The sequence below is a fragment of the Leptosomus discolor genome, chromosome Z (genome assembly GCF_034619465.1).
Source record: "Leptosomus discolor isolate bLepDis1 chromosome Z, bLepDis1.hap2, whole genome shotgun sequence".
NCBI lineage: Eukaryota > Metazoa > Chordata > Aves > Leptosomiformes > Leptosomidae > Leptosomus > Leptosomus discolor.
The window spans coordinates 46,142,272-46,161,111 of NC_141419.1; the positions used below are offsets into that span (position 1 = coordinate 46,142,272).

General features: G+C 35.7%; 1 protein-coding gene across 1 annotated transcript in view; it reads right to left on the reverse strand.

Annotated features, from left to right (window-relative positions):
* Positions 1-18,840, reverse strand: part of ADAMTS19 (ADAM metallopeptidase with thrombospondin type 1 motif 19) — a 146,462-nt gene that overhangs the window by 40,461 nt on the left and 87,161 nt on the right. The window contains exons 9-14 of the mRNA XM_086479551.1: positions 17,584-17,724; positions 16,493-16,643; positions 9,515-9,616; positions 6,813-6,943; positions 5,067-5,236; positions 1,860-1,987 (exon numbers count right to left, since the gene is read on the reverse strand). Of these exons, the coding sequence (XP_086335677.1) occupies positions 1,860-1,987; positions 5,067-5,236; positions 6,813-6,943; positions 9,515-9,616; positions 16,493-16,643; positions 17,584-17,724 (823 nt within the window). The remainder of the gene's footprint in view (positions 1-1,859; positions 1,988-5,066; positions 5,237-6,812; positions 6,944-9,514; positions 9,617-16,492; positions 16,644-17,583; positions 17,725-18,840) is intronic.

An 18,840-nucleotide genomic window follows, 5' to 3' on the forward strand; every position in this document is an offset into this window, starting at 1 on the left:
TCCCTTCCATAGTAATTTCTTCTATGATTTTATGTAGATTGTTGCACTCGCTCTTCCTGTATGGTTGGGTACCTCTACCAGCCGCTCTCCAAGACAAACACAATTGTGTTCCCATCTCCCCCTAGGACATCTGGCACTTCTGAGCCACTATGCAACACACACCCCACAGGTCCTCCTGCTCAGCGACGGCAATGTGCAACTCTACTGCTTTCTACTCAAAATATGGGAGGTCCTTTGCCACATCCACAATGGGAAAGAACTGTCTAGTGTCAACCTAATGTCTTACTCTGAACAGGGTGTGAACACATCTGGAATAAGTAAATAAAAATTGTTTTTGTGTTTTGCTAAAAAGCATTCAGTTTAAAACAAATGAATTTTACTCAAGCACTGCCACATTACTATGTTAGACACATTTGTATCAATAAATATCCGTGGCAGCTTGACAACAGTAGTACAGTTAATATCATATGCTGGCCTGATATGAAATAAAAGCCTTTTAAAGTCTAGAGAAGTCATCACAGGGTAATCTTGTGTATCTGATAAAAGCAATTGAACTTCATGATTTTTTGATAAATAATGAAGATAAAAGCTAGGTTAAAGAGAAAATTGAGAACAGAAACCACAGTCTATCAAGGAGCCACTCATTTCCAAGCACATTAAGACTGCTACTTCACTTTATGCACAGAATTCTTATTAGAGTTCTACTTAAAAAAGCAATAGATTTCAAAATGCTGATTACAGCATAAGCATACAAAGAGCTCTGTATCAAAATTTGCACATCTACTAATATAAATACCTAACTCTACAGCTGTAGCCCCCAGTTTTTCCTAATGGGTTGTCTAAGAAGACATGGTAAAATGTGGTAAAAATTACAAATTAGACTTTCAAAGCTGATTAGCACCTATCTGAATGTTGACATGCCAAGAGGCCAACTCAGTCCTAGTCAGGTGGGTTTGGTTTAAGGCTTTTTCTTGGTCTTTATCAGTCAGTTGTGAAAAGTGAATGACAAAACAAACGACATTTTTTCAGGAAAAATGGGCTATATATTGCCTTTGCAATTAAACCTGTAATTGTTACATGGTGAATTAAAGCCCCAATTCAGCAAAGTACTTAAGAGTATTCCTGTTACACACATTCAGTTACTTGAGAAAGGTTAACTATACATACATATTTTTATGCACAGATACCTGTATGTATGCATCTGTAAGTCAGTTTGTTGAAGTTATTACAGTATCTAGCAATGCTGTTTCTGTGTTAAAGGTTGTATTTTCTACTGAATTAAATTTGTGCACTGAGAAGCAGACAAAGAAAAAAAAACAGCCCTCGGTATTTTTATATAGAATAGTTTCCATATGAGGCCTTTAAAAGTGACAAAAGAAGTTCTATGAAGCAAACGAATTCTGAGGATCAGGAATAAAATATGCACTCAGCTTTAATTATCTGTTATTCTGCTCCTTTGATCATGGTTTATTCAGATGTAAAATTTTGTACTGTTGAAAAAGGCAGAGTTAGACATACGCAAGTACACTCCATTGCAAAATTTCCCAACCTGTTGAAAGCTGAGGCTTCTCTTAGAAGATGAAATCAGTTATACTCACTTTCCACTCTGCAGCAGTTTGTTATAACTATCCTTATAATCACAGACACCCACTCCCCAAGCTAACCCTTCAGCTGTTTCACATGCTGTGTTGCACTGAGTGAAATTAGCTAAAAATATTTTAGTAGGATACAAGAAGAGCCATTCGTCTTGGTCACGCGTACTGCAACAGGCTATCAGAGAAATAATACATATGCGTAACAAATGTATGCACATGCATATGGGTACCTGCGTATCCAGGTTCTAAACAAGTAATTCATACCTGGCATCTACCATCTGCACAGACATCTAACCCATGCTGGCCACAAGAAGTCCCATCCATCACCTTTTCTGTTAGAAGAACGGGTTGATCCTTCCCAGCCGGTGAACAGAATAAGGCACATGGCTTTTCTGTAGTAGCAATTGATGGAAAACCACTAAATTGGTAAAAGGTCACTTAACAAATACACAATTATTATCAACATTCTTTTTAAAACTGGTATTTTCTTATCTGTGTGGTATGAAACTATGTTAGCATAACAAGTTATCTTAGATACAGTGCAAATAAAAACATTTTGACCCTTTTCTCAGCTGTTTGAAAAACTCAAGTTCTTCTTCCTGCTAGAGCATACTGGTGCTATAAAATTGACCTACATAGTACTCATGTCAGGTTCATTGCTGCAATTAAGAATATGCACATTACAGCTGTTGGAGTACTTTGCTTGTAATCTATATTTTTATTCTACTATATCTTTGGCAGATCATAAATATTAGTTAAAAAAGAAGCTTAACACTTTCCAGATTTTCTAACTATGCAGGTTAAAGAGAAAAAAATTAAGTAACTGAGAAAGCCTGGGAAGAAAAATATATAGATTTACAAAGTCCACTTTAAAAAAAAAAAAAAAAAAAACAAAACCACAAAAACCCCCCAACATATTCTTTCAAAAATTGACATCTTTACCAAGGTCAGGCAATTTTCTACTACATTTCTAAAACATTCTGAAAATAATTTCTAATTTTGAAACATAATAAAAAAGTAAAATATCCTATATATCCATGTATTCCTAATGGTCATAATTTATAAATTATGAAGTTTGCTTCAACACTGCCAAAGTAATACCAAATAAAATAAACTAAGCCTCCTCTCAGTGGTCAACGGAGTACAAAATGAGGTGATTGCTTCATACCTTTATTCCCAAGTGTACTGAGTCAGAACTTCTTCCTAAATCTGTTGCTGGTTTTTGAAAGGATAAAGTCCATCTGAAATTGAAACTGATTTCACCTGGACACATTCTACGCCACTCTTAACTTCATACTGACTTCTAGATTCCTGGAGTGAATTTTTATTAGCAAAGTAAACAGTTCCAGGAAATGTCCATGGGCACCGGAATTCTACTGTCTGTACAGCTGAACTTTAAAACAATCTGTGCCACATTTTTTTGCATATGCTAACTAGCACTAGCTCAGTCTAGACTGGAAATTGTCACTTGCAAAGGACCATTTCCAAAAAGCAGTTTGGACCTCACCATCCTTTTTAGAGTGCAAAAGCATTGAAAAATATGGACACATGACTTCTGTGCCAGCTGACGTACCTGTCAGAGAGTGGTCTGGACACATTTTTTACCAAAATTGACACAGCCTCTGGGTATCTCTAGTGGACTGGTGCAAACAAATGTGATCTCTTTTATCAACATGTGAAGCTAGTCAGACACAAGCTATCTCTGTGGAGAAGTGTCAGTGTCTGCCTGAGTTTGTGCCCTCTGCATTCCTGTATGCTCCTTAAATAGCAATCCCAACGTTCCTTGGGAGCTTTAAGCATATATCAACATTTTTTAAAGGAATACAAGATTAACAATCTAAACATTATTTTAAGGATACTGAACTCAAAGAGACAGTAATTCAACAAACTTCAACAGACTATAAGAGACCTCAGTCAAAAGCAGCAACTATTTTGGACATCACACAATCAGTGTCTACTAAAGGCTAGGAGTGCAAATAATTAAGATCTGGGATCAATGTTTTCTATAATACTGGAAGTCTTTAGCTGGTGTCCACTTTTGTGTCTCCTGAGGGACACATCAAGATAACAAGATGTCTCGGAACAAAGTCAGATGAAAGCAACTCTCCATAGTCCTCAACACAGGATAGGAGAGTGTCAAGTTGTTTCATCAGATGACTGAATTATTCAAAATCAGATTGAAACCTTTTGATCCCTTAGGATATAAATCATGTGTTCCTGTGTTACAATGAAATTTAGTAAAACAAACCAAAACTAATTCACTAGATAAGCACCTGTAAAATAGCTGGAGAGAGTTCTCCTTACTACAAAATGAGCTAACCTACAAGCCTAATGAAAATAGTGTCACAAGATTTCACTTTAGGACCTTGAGAAAAGGCTTAGAAGAAAAAAAGACTCCTTGTTTAGCCAGGCATACATTAAAATGAGTTCTCGACAATAAATTCACATTTTTCGTGATTTAGCAAAATAGTTCTATTAAAATCTATTCTTTCCAATGGTTTCTGATAATTTGTTTCAATAGCTAAATATACATGGCAACAGTAAACTACTTAAAAACGTGGTAACACACACTTACAGTACTTCTATGTCACTCCAGGCCTTTCTTTATCACCAGTTGCTATGATTTTTTTAATTTCTCAAATTAACTGTTTTCATAACTGGTCTTTCTGTTATTTTTTCTTTTTAATTAGACATATTACATTATAACTATTTAGAGAAAATTCAGTGGAATGGCAGCTATTGTTCACATTCCCGGCAAGAACTTGAGTACTACATTTTGTTTTCTAGTTGCTGATATTTTACACCATTATCTTTGCAGATACTGTAATTTCAACATTGCTATAGTCCTACTTGAGCACATGTCTAATGAAGCATTATCCAAGCAAAATTGTTACATTGAAGCATGCATGCAGTATGCCAGGACTTTGCATGCAGTAGCTGTTAGGATTTATAGAAATCTTATCTAAGTTTGCAGCATGCATTACATATGGATTTCTGCCAAAATCAAACACTGATATGTGAAATACTCAAATGTTAAGCTAAAAGTGCTCTCTCCTTCCTCAAAAATAGAAGCTCATAATATTCGTACCATCTTTTTAGCTTTATAGGTAGATATATAACTGATAGATGCATGCTTAATGATGTAGCATTCCTTTAAAAAGCTGCATTTCTGAGTCACTTCATACCACATTTCTGATTAAATAGGACCAAACTGATACTGAATTTCAGTTCAAATGTAGTCAGTATATATAAGAAGGACAAAGGAACATAACACAAAAGATTCCAGAGTGTGTGAAAATACCACTAGACCATGTCTACAAAATAAAAATTAATTACCAAAAATCTTGGGCTTGGGGTTGGTTTGTTTGTTTGTGCTAGATTTTGCCATAACTTTCTTCAACAACAACAATACCAACAAGCTATAAGCCATATGAGCAGATGATAAGAACATGGGAGACGGTTTATACTTACCATCATCGATGACAGCCTGCCACTGGTGCCCATGCTTCTGATATGAAGATCTGACACTGAAAGCCTGGCACTGCCAGTCCCTGAAGGCAGGCACGCCAACAGGACAAGAAGGATTTTCACATACTCTATACTGCATCGTGGGACCATGACAATCTCCTTCAAGGCCTGAACTAGAAAAATAGCATAAAAATCATGCTTTATTGTTGGTAATGTTTTGTCAAACTTAAGCGCAGTTCATTTATGTTATACAGAAATTCAATTTAAATAGCAGATTTTTTGTTGACACATAACATTAAGAAATCACCCACAAAAAAATCAAAGTCCCAGAACAAAACAAATGTGCCTTCTGTTTGTACTGGTTACATTGCATACAAAGAGTTGTGAGTGCTAAACCATAACTTACACTTGGCCCCCAAGAAGCACTAAGACTAGGAGTGTTCAGTAAGAAGAACCTCAACTGCAGTTTTGATTTAGTTCAGGTGATTTTTCTCTAGCTGGACTGAGTCAAAGATGCCACTGAAAGGAAGCAAAACCTGCAGATTTGCTTCCTTTCCTTTTTTACAAGTGTGGGGTTGCGCAGTTCAGACAATATGCTTTGTTTCTTTTTGGTTGCTCCAGTTGTGCTTGCAGGTCCCAATGAACAAATGCAAAAGAACAGTGAACTGCAGAAACTGGAGCTAATAATTTGCAACCTTGCCTGGAAAAGTTAATGAATGAAAGTAAAATTAAGACACCCCTCAATTCTAGAAACAGCTTTTAGACATACAGCTAGAAGTAGCATTTAGATGGCAGGAAATATGAAAACGTTCTGCATATCTAAGGCTTCTGTTAAACTACCATGCTTTTGCACAGCCTTATCCAAGTTTTCCTCACATTTCTTCATGCAGACTTCTATTTTTTTAATCCCTCTGTCTTTTCTGTCATCATTCCCGCCCCTCCCGCCCAATCTGTTATATTGTCTTTCATCTGTTTTTATTTCCCCTTTTTTTTCTATTATTTTCCTAAATCATCTACTCTGCCCTGCCCTGCCCTGCCCTACCCTACTCTACTCTGGTCTGCTCTGGTCCAGTCTAGTCTTCTCTACACTTGTCTTCATTACTCAGCTCTATTCTGTTCCCACTTCTCTGTCTATTTATTCTTTTTCTCTTAGTGTATAAATGACCCACAAAAGAGAATGGTACTGACTAATTAAAAGGAAAGAATCTTTAGCTGACCACTGAGATCCGGTGAAACAGACTCCATTCAAGTCAATGGTAAAACTCTATTCCCAATGGCACAAGGTTTTCATTTTCACAAGATACAGAATCTAAATGATGTTCCCAGGTATTGCGAAGCTGGTAGAAAAATGTCTTTGTAAAAGCTGCAATTCCTTGGCTCTCCAAATGAGACAGAAGTCAATTATCTTCAGCAAAATATTGAAAGACTAAAATTACCCACTATAGCTCTGCAAGTCAAAAATTACAAATTTAATTTTCTGTTGCTTCTTCAGGTGAAGCTTAAAAAGAAAGTTATATTCTCCCATTAATATTATCTAAGATTTTGACAGAAGCAGAAAACAGGAAAAAAAGTGTTAGAATGCAATAAAAACCCTGAAATACCTATTCTCCTACACGTTTTTCAGTATTCATAAAAAATGAATTGTTTATGTATTGGAGGGGGTTTCTTAATAGTTTTCTGTACTCATAAGATTTAAATTATATTTGGAAAATCCGATGAACAGCAATGGAGAAATGAACTTGTTTTTACCCAGGGCATTTGCGTTGTCGACTGCTGATTCCAGTGTTGCAAGTACGGCTACAAGAGCTCCATGTGCTCCACTCCCCCTCCACATGCTCCGCAAAAGAGGTCCGACTGATACACTCTCCAGCCTTACACCACTAGGTGAAAATTCAGCTCTTGGGGTAAATAAATCAAGGCATATGCAAAACAATTCACTGCTCCACAAGCACATGGGAAGCACAAGAGAAACATTTTGTTCAATACATCCATTTTCACAGGAGTCAGATATATTTTTTTCCTATTGTTCCCCATAGGTTTTTTTTTCTATTCTAGTAAATACAACAGCCAGAGACCTTTCTGTGTCTCAGTGGCCAAGGAGTAGGTGCAACTCTTGTCCACAAACTTGAGCACAAGTTCATTCCCAATAAAGGATACCTCCAGGAATATCCTGCCCGAAATGGTCTCCAGACCATTGTGTCCCCTTCATTTGAGCCTGGGCACTGCCTAGGAAAGCACTTTTGGACCCAGCCCAAACCCACTGCAAGGATCATCCTCCAGCTGAACTGTACAGATAATTCACAGCACAGTGTTCAGGGCTGTGCTGAGGACTTGTTTGGTTCACTATTACAGCTCCCACATAAGTAGTAGGAATGGCATTGTCACTGATTATCCAGTGACTATTTCAATAGAAGCATATATTACAAGTAACAGAGAAAATGGGTTTTTATTCTCAGAGTAGAAGCCTCAATAAACTCATGTTGAGAAAATCAAGAAAATTTCTGGCATTTATTTAAATAATAATAATCACCTCAATAATCTTGTATGCATATATAATTTCCTAGGACAACTGCGATTTCTCGCTCAAAAACTATCCAATCCCTATTGTTACGCTTTAAACCCTATGCCCGTATCTGGTATAAATCATCGTAAGTCTGCAGAAACTAGTACTTTATCAGCTTACACCAGCTGAATACCCGTCCCATGTATTATGAAATTTCAGCAACTGCAAAGCAATAAGGCTAGAAGTAGATAATGAACACTTAATGCCATTAACATCAGTTATTTAACTAATTTCTCTTTGCACTCTGAATTATTGATGAATTGCTGTTATCAATGTATAACGTTCATGAAGAAGTCTCTTATTTTAAGCAAAATAAAACATGTTACTAATGCAGTCAATAAAGGCCTTTGTCACTCTCAGAATACACTTCCACTACTTGCAGTGACTGCGCTAAATCCTTGTCTGGTAATCTTAAACTTCACCTGTAGTTTCAATCTTCACTGTCTGATTGATCTTAATTTTCTCTCTTAAATCATGGCATTACAATGACGGCATAATTATACTACCTTTCAGAAGTCTTCACATAGGATGGCTCCAAATTTTGTAATGCTCTAGGACGTTTCAGATCAAAAATGCTCATATTTATGTAAAGACACTCCAGATATAACAGGGAAAATTATTTTTTTTTCTAAAGACACCATCTGCCTTCTGTAGCATCTGAGGGATGATTATAAATCCTTGACTTAAAAAAACAACTAAGCTGCACAGGCTATGCAAACAACATTTCCATCACTTCCTAAGATCCCAACAGGAGCACAAATCAACAATGCTCTATCTCTACAATATAAGTAAAACAATACAAAGCCAGTGATTTATGTAATCTGAAGCTCATCTTGGACAGATAATAAAAGTAAACAAAAAGAATAATTCTTTCTAATCCTCTGAGATGTTTCAGTGATATCTGCTTAGTTTTTTTACCATGAGACATAAATAAGGTATCTCTGTAGACTGGTACAAGGCTCAATGAGCCATTCTAATTAGAATCAGTACTTTGTCTTACCCTTACTAGTTATTTACTTCCTACTAGGTAAGCTCCACAATAAAGAGAATGGTGTTACCTTCCTTACTGGACTTTCCCAAGACTCATGTCACTACTTTTATCTTACTCAGTTGATTGATTTGTTCACCTTTTCAGGGGAAGGACAACAGTCCTTGTGAATGTAATATGTCAAAGAGCAAAGCACTCCTGTGGGAGGCTGCTGTCAGCACAGTACCAAGAAAATCCCAAGATAGATGCATGCTCCTGCTCTGTTATCTATTTGAGGTTATTTATCTTCATTTACAGTTATATACAGAGATGACAGAGATTATTCAAACAGGAAATATCCTGAAGGACATTTAATGTAAGTCTGACTTCAGGTGACCATTTAATTTGTCTTTGATTGCATTTTTTTAAAGACATTTATCATTCTTTTACATGCACTGACACTATAAATATTTCTTTACAAACCTTATCCTCAAAAGTTTTATCACAAATCTGTATCAATTCCTTTGATGAGACTATTTCTGAATCTTAAATCATAGCTCAGAACTTTGTATCTTTGAAAGCTTATATTTCTGTTTACAGTAAGCAGTGCAACAATGACATTCCATTCATAAATAGGATACAAAACCAGAACAAATTTGAAACATAACAATGTAAATATTAAAATGTCTGTGGTTTTAGCTAACTTTTTCAAAAATTCAGTGTTTTTAGGGAAATGAACTTTTTTTACCATATCTGTATTATATAATAAATAATATATAATACATTTAACTATATAAGTATGATTTTTACAATAATTGAGGGAAGCGGGAACTTTAAACAAGTACAAAGACCGATTCAGCTTATTTCCTTAACTGTTAGGTGTTCAATATAACTCATATTGGTTTTCCACTAGAAACATACCTTTCCAGTGTCACAGCCTGTTCCATCCATTGGTGGATCCAGTTTAGTTTTGCATTCATTCTCACTTTCCACCTTACACCACAACCCAGTGCAAATGACATGCTGAAAACAAAACATGCAGGTAAGCCCAAAAACTATCTCATGCAAAATTACTTTCTGCATGCATAAAGTTGTCATAAAGTTACCAGTTTGATGGTACTGAAGTACGTTTAAAGACAGGTTAAATATGCACAAAAACCAAAGTGGGCAGATTCTTCTTGGACTTTTACCAATCACAAACACATGCAACAAGTCAAGCTGGTGTGTTGACAGAGAGGTGGAAGAACCCTCTAAGTTTAACCCTGGGGGTCATGGTCTTTGCATATGACTGATCCAACAGAGCACATAGAAACCACTTTGCTCCATGACGTGAAGGGGCCACTGCGTAGGTGCACTCCCCCAGAGACTGGAAGAGGTGTGAGCTTTCTTGGACTTATTTTTAGAATTAATTCATATTTTTACTCCTTTTATTTAGTGCTCATTCATTTCGTGTAAAAGTGAGAAAAACAGTACTGTCTCCAACAACAAAGAAAGGTTTTAAAATGAGTCCATTTCTATATACAGGGACTAACGGGTCTTTGTGAAGCTATGTAGAACTTTGGTCATGGGGGGGTTGTAAAACAGAAGATGTGCTTTTTCTGACTGAAATGACTTGTTTCATTGCTAAACCCAGTTAGAATTTCAGTGTCTTTTACACTATGCATGAAAAATGTGTGATAAACCTTAAGCTACCTTGAAAAAAGTCTTATGGCACAGGAAACATAATTCAACAGAAGACTGTGTCAGGAACAGGACAGATCTAGTGGGAGTCTTGCATGTAAAAATATCTGTAACATCAGCTTTCAAAAAAAGATTGTAGAAATTGCACAGAAACATTGTTTGCATTGCACAGAAATGACAGACAGGATGGCAGCAGACTCACTCCTGATTCATCCTGTAACAGTTTTGTGCTGAAGCTGAACTAACAAGACAACAGAGAGCTTATGCATATCCTAAAATACAGCTACAGAAGTCCTAACCTGTTCCCAGATAATTTTAACAAGCATTTTTCAAATATTAAACTGTAATTTTCGTTCTCAAGAGAGAAAGAGAATTTTTTTTTTTTTTTTTTTTTTCAAACATGCACTTTAACATATAACTTCAGAGCCTAGGAAACTAAACTTAGCAAGAAGAGTTCTGGGCCAGTTTTGGAAGACAATGTAGACAACACATGTTCATGACAAAGTGCTTCCATACCAACTATGAAATGATAGACTTTGAGACAACTCCACAAATATGTCTGCTAATTTAACGTTCCTAATTCAAAAAATATTTTTCGTATCCCTAAATCTTTATGTGTCAATGACTACATTTGAGGAAAAGCCATCCACGTTTTCAAACAATGAAGGCAAATTTTTGTTTATGTTATTGCATGTTAAAGTGTGTGGTTTTGTTTCCTAAACACTTTGATCTTGTGTTCAATTTCACTTGCATTTGACTGTGGAATGGCTGACAACAAACCTACATTTCCTTACAAACCTGGAAACAATTCCTCTAAATTTAGGGACACATGAAGTCAGATTTACAAGGATTTGGGTACCTGAACACACAGATGCACTTGAGCTGTGTTATGTAAATCAAGTAAATCAACTCAAGACACTTGACTTGCTAATATGCTTTGCATACATCTGCATCTTTCTGCAAATACTTGTATAGGACCTCCTTATGAACCATGAATGTAACTTCTCCAGCTAGACACATCTCTGAGCCTTAAGCGAACTCTAATCTAAAACCACTCACTTCTCTTCATCAATTTTAAAAGTAATCATTCAATACTACTATGACATTTTATCCTAGAATTTGAGATTCCCCAAACCCAATAAAATGGAGATTTGGAATTACTAAAATTGGAAGATGAATTCTAAGTTTTTTTCATGGGCTTTCCATTTCAGTCAAATCACAAATAGACTCTTTAGTTACCCTTCAGATTGTACATCTGCCACAGAAATAAGAGAAATAGAGATTACTGTTACCATTTAACTTTGGTCATTTGGGGATTTCTGTATGCAGCTGGGGAAAAACCATGATGCACAATTTTTTTTTTTTTTTTTTTTTTTTTCCCCCCCAGTAACAACCTGCAATGCTGCAGATCAGGACTGATTTGAAAACTAACATAAATCTGGAGGCCAGTGTCAATATTACAGTCACTCCAAGATCCAAGATCAGAGCACAAACTTCTAAACCAGAAATTTACTCTTTCGGGGAGAAAGTTTCATTCAGTCAAAATCAGGTTAGCTAAGATAAAGTTCACAGAGGTTTAGTAGTTATCTGTCATAAGCACAGTTCAATAGCCAATACATTTTTTTAGACTAGCTAGGGGAAGTAAGTTATTGGAGATTATAAACTTATGATTTTAGAATATTCACAATCTGTAAAATACTTCATACCATGTATACTGGAAAACAAAATATTGCCAAGCACACACAAAGGATATCTTTTTTTTTTGAAAGAATGTTTTAATCCTGAGTTTTCAACAGGAAAAGCTTTTACAATACAACATGAAAGTCACAATGTACTACAGAAATAGCAGAGGTCATTCCAGCTTTTTGAATTTTTTTTTTTTTTTTTTTTTTACATGAAAAGACTGAGGCAAGTCTGTGTGCATTAGACAGATGCTTTGGCAATCACATAAGCATCTGGAGAAAAGGTCCAGTTGAGAGGAAAGACCAGAGACAAAAAGAGCATTTTAGACTGTATTTGTGCAAAGTCAAGATTGTTTAAAGTATGGTGGTGGAGATGAGGACAGACTTCACCAGGGCTATAATATTTCCCTGACTTTCATTCTTTTCATTGTGATCTTTCCCTGAAATGCTTTAAAAATCTCCATGAAGTATAACCAGTCTCCTACCTCTTCGTAAAGATCACAGCTGTGTTATGACAAGAATTGTTTTAGTGGAACTGACTAGATAGACAATTTGCATCCTGGACTTTAATCTTAAAAGCCAACATTTAATAGTTCAACAATTATATTAAATTGTCAAGTTCTACAATCACATTTAATCATCAAAAACTACTTCTGGGCCATGATCTCACTATCTGTTATGTGAAACAATGTTAGGGTCTAATTGATTCTTCTGCGAGACATCATGGGCATAAAAGGAAACTTGGCTCCCTTACAAGATAAGCATGGCGACATAGTATAAATCTTGTATTCTGAGATTCACTCACACTTTTCTCAGGCTCTATAAATTTTGCTTAGGGTATGAAAAAAGTCTTTGAAATAAAGATGAAAAAGAAAAAAAATAAAGTCTGGACACCATTCATGAAGGAGGAATGGGAGGGGCCCACTTAGGAAAATAGGGGAGTAGGCCCTCAATGGTCCGTTCAGTCTGTTGCTTTAGCCATTAAATTAGAAAGAGGAATTCCTGACAGTAAGTGAAAATCATTGGCATGTGCAGTGTTTCACAGAGCCTGTCATGTAATGGGACTGTAAATTATCCTAAAGCGCTGCTCAGTAATATCATTTGTAGAAAATTACATCTCATCAGAATTGCAGTATTGATTGTACCCTGATATTTGTAGATTATTTTTAGATCATTAAGAAAATTATTTTCTTAGCTGAATAGCTGCTATATATGAAACATACTTGCTTAATGTAAAAGACTGCATAGAAGTCTGGTCATCAAATTATCTTCCAGTCACAAAAAATGTAAGACTCTGACATAGTTAATAGTTTATGTTTTACATAGTTACACTGAAGCGCATGAACTGTTCAGCAAGTAGAATGTATCCAAGAAATCTTCAGTATAAATTGTTGGATTTACTGAAGTCTAAATGAACCTTCAAGGAGTATGTTTCTCTCCCATTTCCTGGCTTGTGGACAACTGTAACCACAATAAACTGCCAGTTATGGGCAGAGCAGAAGAGAGAATACAGAGATAAAAAAAAGTAGTTTGGATTTCATGGAAAATTCAAGGGTTTCCAATGTATAATAAATAATACGATTAGTTTAATAAATTAATACTGTAACTAATGAAACACTGTATTCCATTTAGAAAAGTCTACTAAATGTTGATTTCTATAATGGTAGCCACAATAATCTGCACAATCAACACAGTGAACTTTGAATCACCTTCATAATATGTGGAATGTAATTATTTGGTATGTTAAATGCAACATATTTGTTATTTCCATCTAACATCCTCCTATTTCAGAGGAGATGATCAAATTAGCTACTGACTAACAGCACTTTGCAGTTAGGTGATGTTAGTGTTGCACAGTTTATGTACTAGAACTCACAAAGGATTTTTGGAAAGTTTATGAAGCTTGGTCCCTCAGTCCAATTTAAATTGCAACATATTTTTTTTTTTTCCTTCTCATACATAGGAGAAACACATGTAAAACCAGGATGGCTTTCTTACCCTTTGGGCTGTGCTCTATCCACTGCTCTGAGTTTCCTTTTCACTGTAGAAATCTTCTTTAGGATACTGTTAACTTCCCTAACAGAAGAGCTAAATTTAAGACTCGCAGCAGGGAAATAAAGAAGGATATCTGAACACACCTTGGACTTTTCTGTTGGGGGGAAGGTGAGAGTGTAAATTTTGCTTCCACACAAAAGAATGCAGAGCAAAACCAACAAGGTAACTTTACAGAGGTTGGTAGTGGAGCTTTGGAGAACTTTTCTGTCTCACTGCCCTCACCAGGTTTTCTCAATTCTGTCCTTAGTATGTTTTATTCATTTTTATGTCATTTCTAATAGGTCCAAAGCTCTGCAAGATGCATTGCAAAAATTTTGTGGTTCAGTATTTGTTTATATGATTTCCAGTTCAGGGTTACAAGTTTTGCAGTGGTTTTTTTTTGTGAAACCACAGAAGGTTTTTCCCCTTCTCAGAAACTGTTATCAAGTTCTCTTTTTCTTACTGTTAAGACCATAAGGTTAACAAGCACCAGACTTTGTTTATGAAGAAAATTGAAAATTAAATTGCAAGAATAGTTGAAAAGACTACCGGCCTTTTGTATTCTCTTGCATCATTACTAGGTTCTTTCTTCAAATCAAGCTCCTGTATCTTTGGATTTAAGTTACAATGGTATCTTAATACTAATATTTAACAGGAATTTTCCTAAATTATTTTAATATAAAGCAATGATCCACTAAGTGGAAAAAAAAAAGATAAGTGATTTAGCCGAAATGTGTTCTTTTACATACAAAATGCCACAAGAGAAGAAAATTATTAAAGATGATTTGAAAGGGACAATTAGGCACCAGCACCCAGAGTCTAAGTACTCTTTGTGCAAACAGTCGAAGACTACCAGGGTAGCATTAACTGTATTTAACTTCCTAAAATTTCTAAAATAATAATGAAAACCAAAGAAAGCTTGGAGTCAGGACCCCGACAGAATATTCACTGCATCTGTGAATGAAACACAACAGGCAAGGGACCACTTGGCTATCTGAATTTAAATGCCTGAATCTGAATTAGAACTGAACACAAGGGTATTAAAGGATGGGAAGCGTCCAGAGAAATAAAAAGCATATAAATGTATTATGCAACAGCAAGTCTCCAGGTTTGACTGTCTCTTCAACTGCTTTTGTAATCGTTTTACCTGGTAAAGAAGACCAGGAAGAAATAATAAGGTAATGCTGTACCATTTTCTTGTTGAAAATAGGTTTCCAGAGAATAAGAAATGAAAATCACATCCTTTAATTGAAAACAAAGTACTAAAAAACAAGAAACAGATTGCAATTCATGAAAAAAGCACTTGGAAGTAATTACGAACATTTGTAGAAGCATTACATTGAGTTCTACTGATCATCTCTCAGAATGAAAATGCTTTCAGTAAGACAGTGAAAATAATAACCAGTAACCTAGAGCTCCTTTTTTTTTTTCCTCCAGCTATGCCACTCTCAGCATGCAGCAGTCATACATGTATTGCAATGCTTCCTTTGAGAATCTTTAGGATAAAGATTACGCTCACTGAAACTCGCTAGAGAAAAGATACTATGTCCAAGCTGAAAAGATGAAGAGAACTGAAGAACTAAAGGAGTAAAGACTTATGCTTTCATATTAAATACTCCTAACCTTTCCAGTCTATCTGTCCACTCTGACTGGTGAAATTTTATTTCACAGTTCCTTCTAGCCCTTGTTCTATCATCTCATACTCCATGCCCTGTATACATTTGTAGTATCATCTACCCACCTTCTCCTGGCTACCTTCTCAAGGGCATCAAACATTTTTAGTGCCTCTCCTGTCAACGTTAAAGAAGAACATGTTTTCTCTGTTAAAACCATCCTTAAAACGCGTCTTTGATCAGATGTCTACAAGCATTAGGCCATAAATTTATGAAGACTTCTTCAATGTTCTTCATATGTTTTTTCAGTGTTAACATATAGTGACTGTTTCACGCAATGGCATGAAGCAATGTCAGCAAGCTCACTTAAGTACTGGAACTCCTATTGGCACGGCACTGTACAACTCTGCCTGGGCTCACAGGGGACTGCTGGGAGGCAGGGTATATTCAGCAGTACAGTGAGCCCAGTGAACACTGTTGTCCTTTGGAGCACGCACAGGCACAGCATCGTCTACTGAAGGTCAGATATACCCAATACCCAAAACATAATGAAATGAAATCTACATGCGAAATCTGGTCCCAGCGGAATAAATGGAAATATTCCACTTGCTGCAATGAGGTGACTTCACACTATGAAAATTTCCTATGTCTAAAGTCCAAGGAATCTATCAGTGGTATGATATGATACAACATTGTTCAGGATGTTTGGAGATCCAAAGCAAGCCTTACAAGATAAACGACTGAAAATGTTCTTACTAACTTTCAAAAGTGAAGTGTAAACTTGTTTCAAAGGTGCTGTGTTCTCTTTCTCTCAAACACATCCACAAAAATATCTCTCATAGAAAAATGAATTGGTAGGTGTATTTTCTGAAGTATATACCCATCCTTACCTGCATTTCTTGGCAAAAAGAAGCAGTTGGTCCAAAAAGAATCTGACACTGTTCATCTGCAGTGTACGTCATTCCTGGGAGCTTGGAGGGAATAATCACAGAATTGAGGCTTTGAGGATTTGTCTGCAGCAGACAGCTACTGGCCTTTGACCTGGCAATATGCAGAGATTAATAAGCTGAGCAATCCTAAAAAGTCTGATTGTCATGCCGACTTAAACATGCATTTGACATTAGAAAAATGTGGACTTCTAAGATACTTTTTATTTTTCAGTGTTGGGCTGTCATTCAGAGAAATGACTCCATATAAATTAGTCTGTCTTACTTGATAAGTTAATGATGTGTTCTGATGTTGCACATTTGCAGAAAGACAATATAACTTACCAGCTATAATAGGAATTTCAGGAAAGCGCTGGACAACATTTTACTGTAAAATTTATTTAACTGATTAAGGTTTAGATAGAGATTTAAACAATTATAAAAAAGTACACAATTTATAATGTATAGGCAATTGTGAAGCTTAGTTTTCACGTCTAGCAGGGCCTCAAATTAATCAGTTCAGATGTATATATACATTTCTGAGCTGGTAGCCAGAAATTTAACTTTTCTCAAAAACAGAACAGAAAATATTTGAAAATACTTAAATCTGTTAAAGCACCAAGTCATGGTTTTGATTTCTGTCTAGATTCAGTAAAAATGTGTCAGATATTGAATGGCACAACACAGGTCAGAGAATCTACATAATGTTCATAGGTCATTCACTGTCCAACATTTTTCAATACATAGAATATTAATATATTTTAAACATATTTACATGAATAAAATGTATATATAAATATATAGAAGTATAATCATATATTAACACACAAAAACATAAAAATACAAATAACTGCTGAAAACAGACTTTAACCAATCTGTCAAATATTATATAGTTCATGATGATTTAAATTGTTTTTATAGATATGCAAACACAAATCCCCCACAGAAGGGGAGTAGTGAAAATTGAAAATTCAGAAGTATTGAAAATTTCTTTTTTCAGGATATTTCCTGCAACTGTGTGTAAATGTAAGAGTTCTTTTTCTTGAGTGATATACCTGAGAAATCTTTCCAGATCTTCCCTGCTGCACCGAGACCATGAAACATCCCCAAGATTCTGTCCTTTAATCCACTCCCCAGACATGATATGGAGACCATCTGCACAGGATGGGTGGTCATTGTCGTGGTTTATCCCCATGCTGAATTTTGAAGTTATTAAAAATTAATCAAAGCACAATAAAATAACAAGTTGTTTACAAAATATTTGTAAGTTCAAAATCTTGCAAGAAGCTTTGAAAAACTCATGTATATTACATGTAGGATTTTGATTTTTCCCATGATACCTTTCACAGAACTACATGGAACTGTTTGCGGAACCATTCTATGCTGAAAGGTAAAAGTCAAGCCTCATTCATTTGATAAGAAATATTGCATCTAACCAGCTGTTCCATACATATTTCGGACAATTTTTTGAATGTTCAGAACTGCACAACTATTGCAGGTGTAACAAACTGTACTTCTGTCGCTAATGGGCAATGAAAATAATGGAAATTTACTTCTTGAGATCAGTGAATCGCTAGATATTTTGGCTGTGATTCTATCTTAATTCCATATGGAACTGGTTTGTTGAAATTTTATATAACATAAAATGCTTATTAGTTTAATGTATAATTACTGTATCTAAAGAAAAATCATCTGAAATGTGTTTTCAATGTCTATTGTTAGAAATAACACTGATAAGGCAATTCAATGGATCTTGATCTTAAAGACTCAGCATCCATATGCATGCCAGTGAGTGCTCACACAGGGCACTGCAATGAAAAATTCTGCTAAAAGTCTGCTTGAAGTTGCTACTTCAACTGACATGAAAACTCACTGTTACTCTCATTCACAACCAGTAAACAGAGAGGAAAAGGATAGACTTAAATAAAAACAAAGTTTTCAAAATTAGCGAAGTGGATACATGCTTGACTGGCACTAAGAGAAATCAAAATACTCTCAGCTGCTTTTGAAGATTTGTAAATGATCATGGGACTACTCTCCAGAGCACTGGAGAATAGATTCCCACTGGATTCAAAGAGATGCTAGAATTTTGCAGCCCTAGTCCACTCTGCAGAAAAGTAAAACTTTAGAGTGAATAAAGCTTTATAGCTTATATTGATTCCTTCATCCAAAGAGCAGTCAAAACACTTAGAGACTGCAAAGGTGGGAGAAGTTTGCTGCTTCTGTAGAAAAACTAGAGTACATCATGCTTCTTCATATTTCACCACACTGCAGTGCCAAAGGGCAAAAAAGGCCTGCCACTCATCACTGAA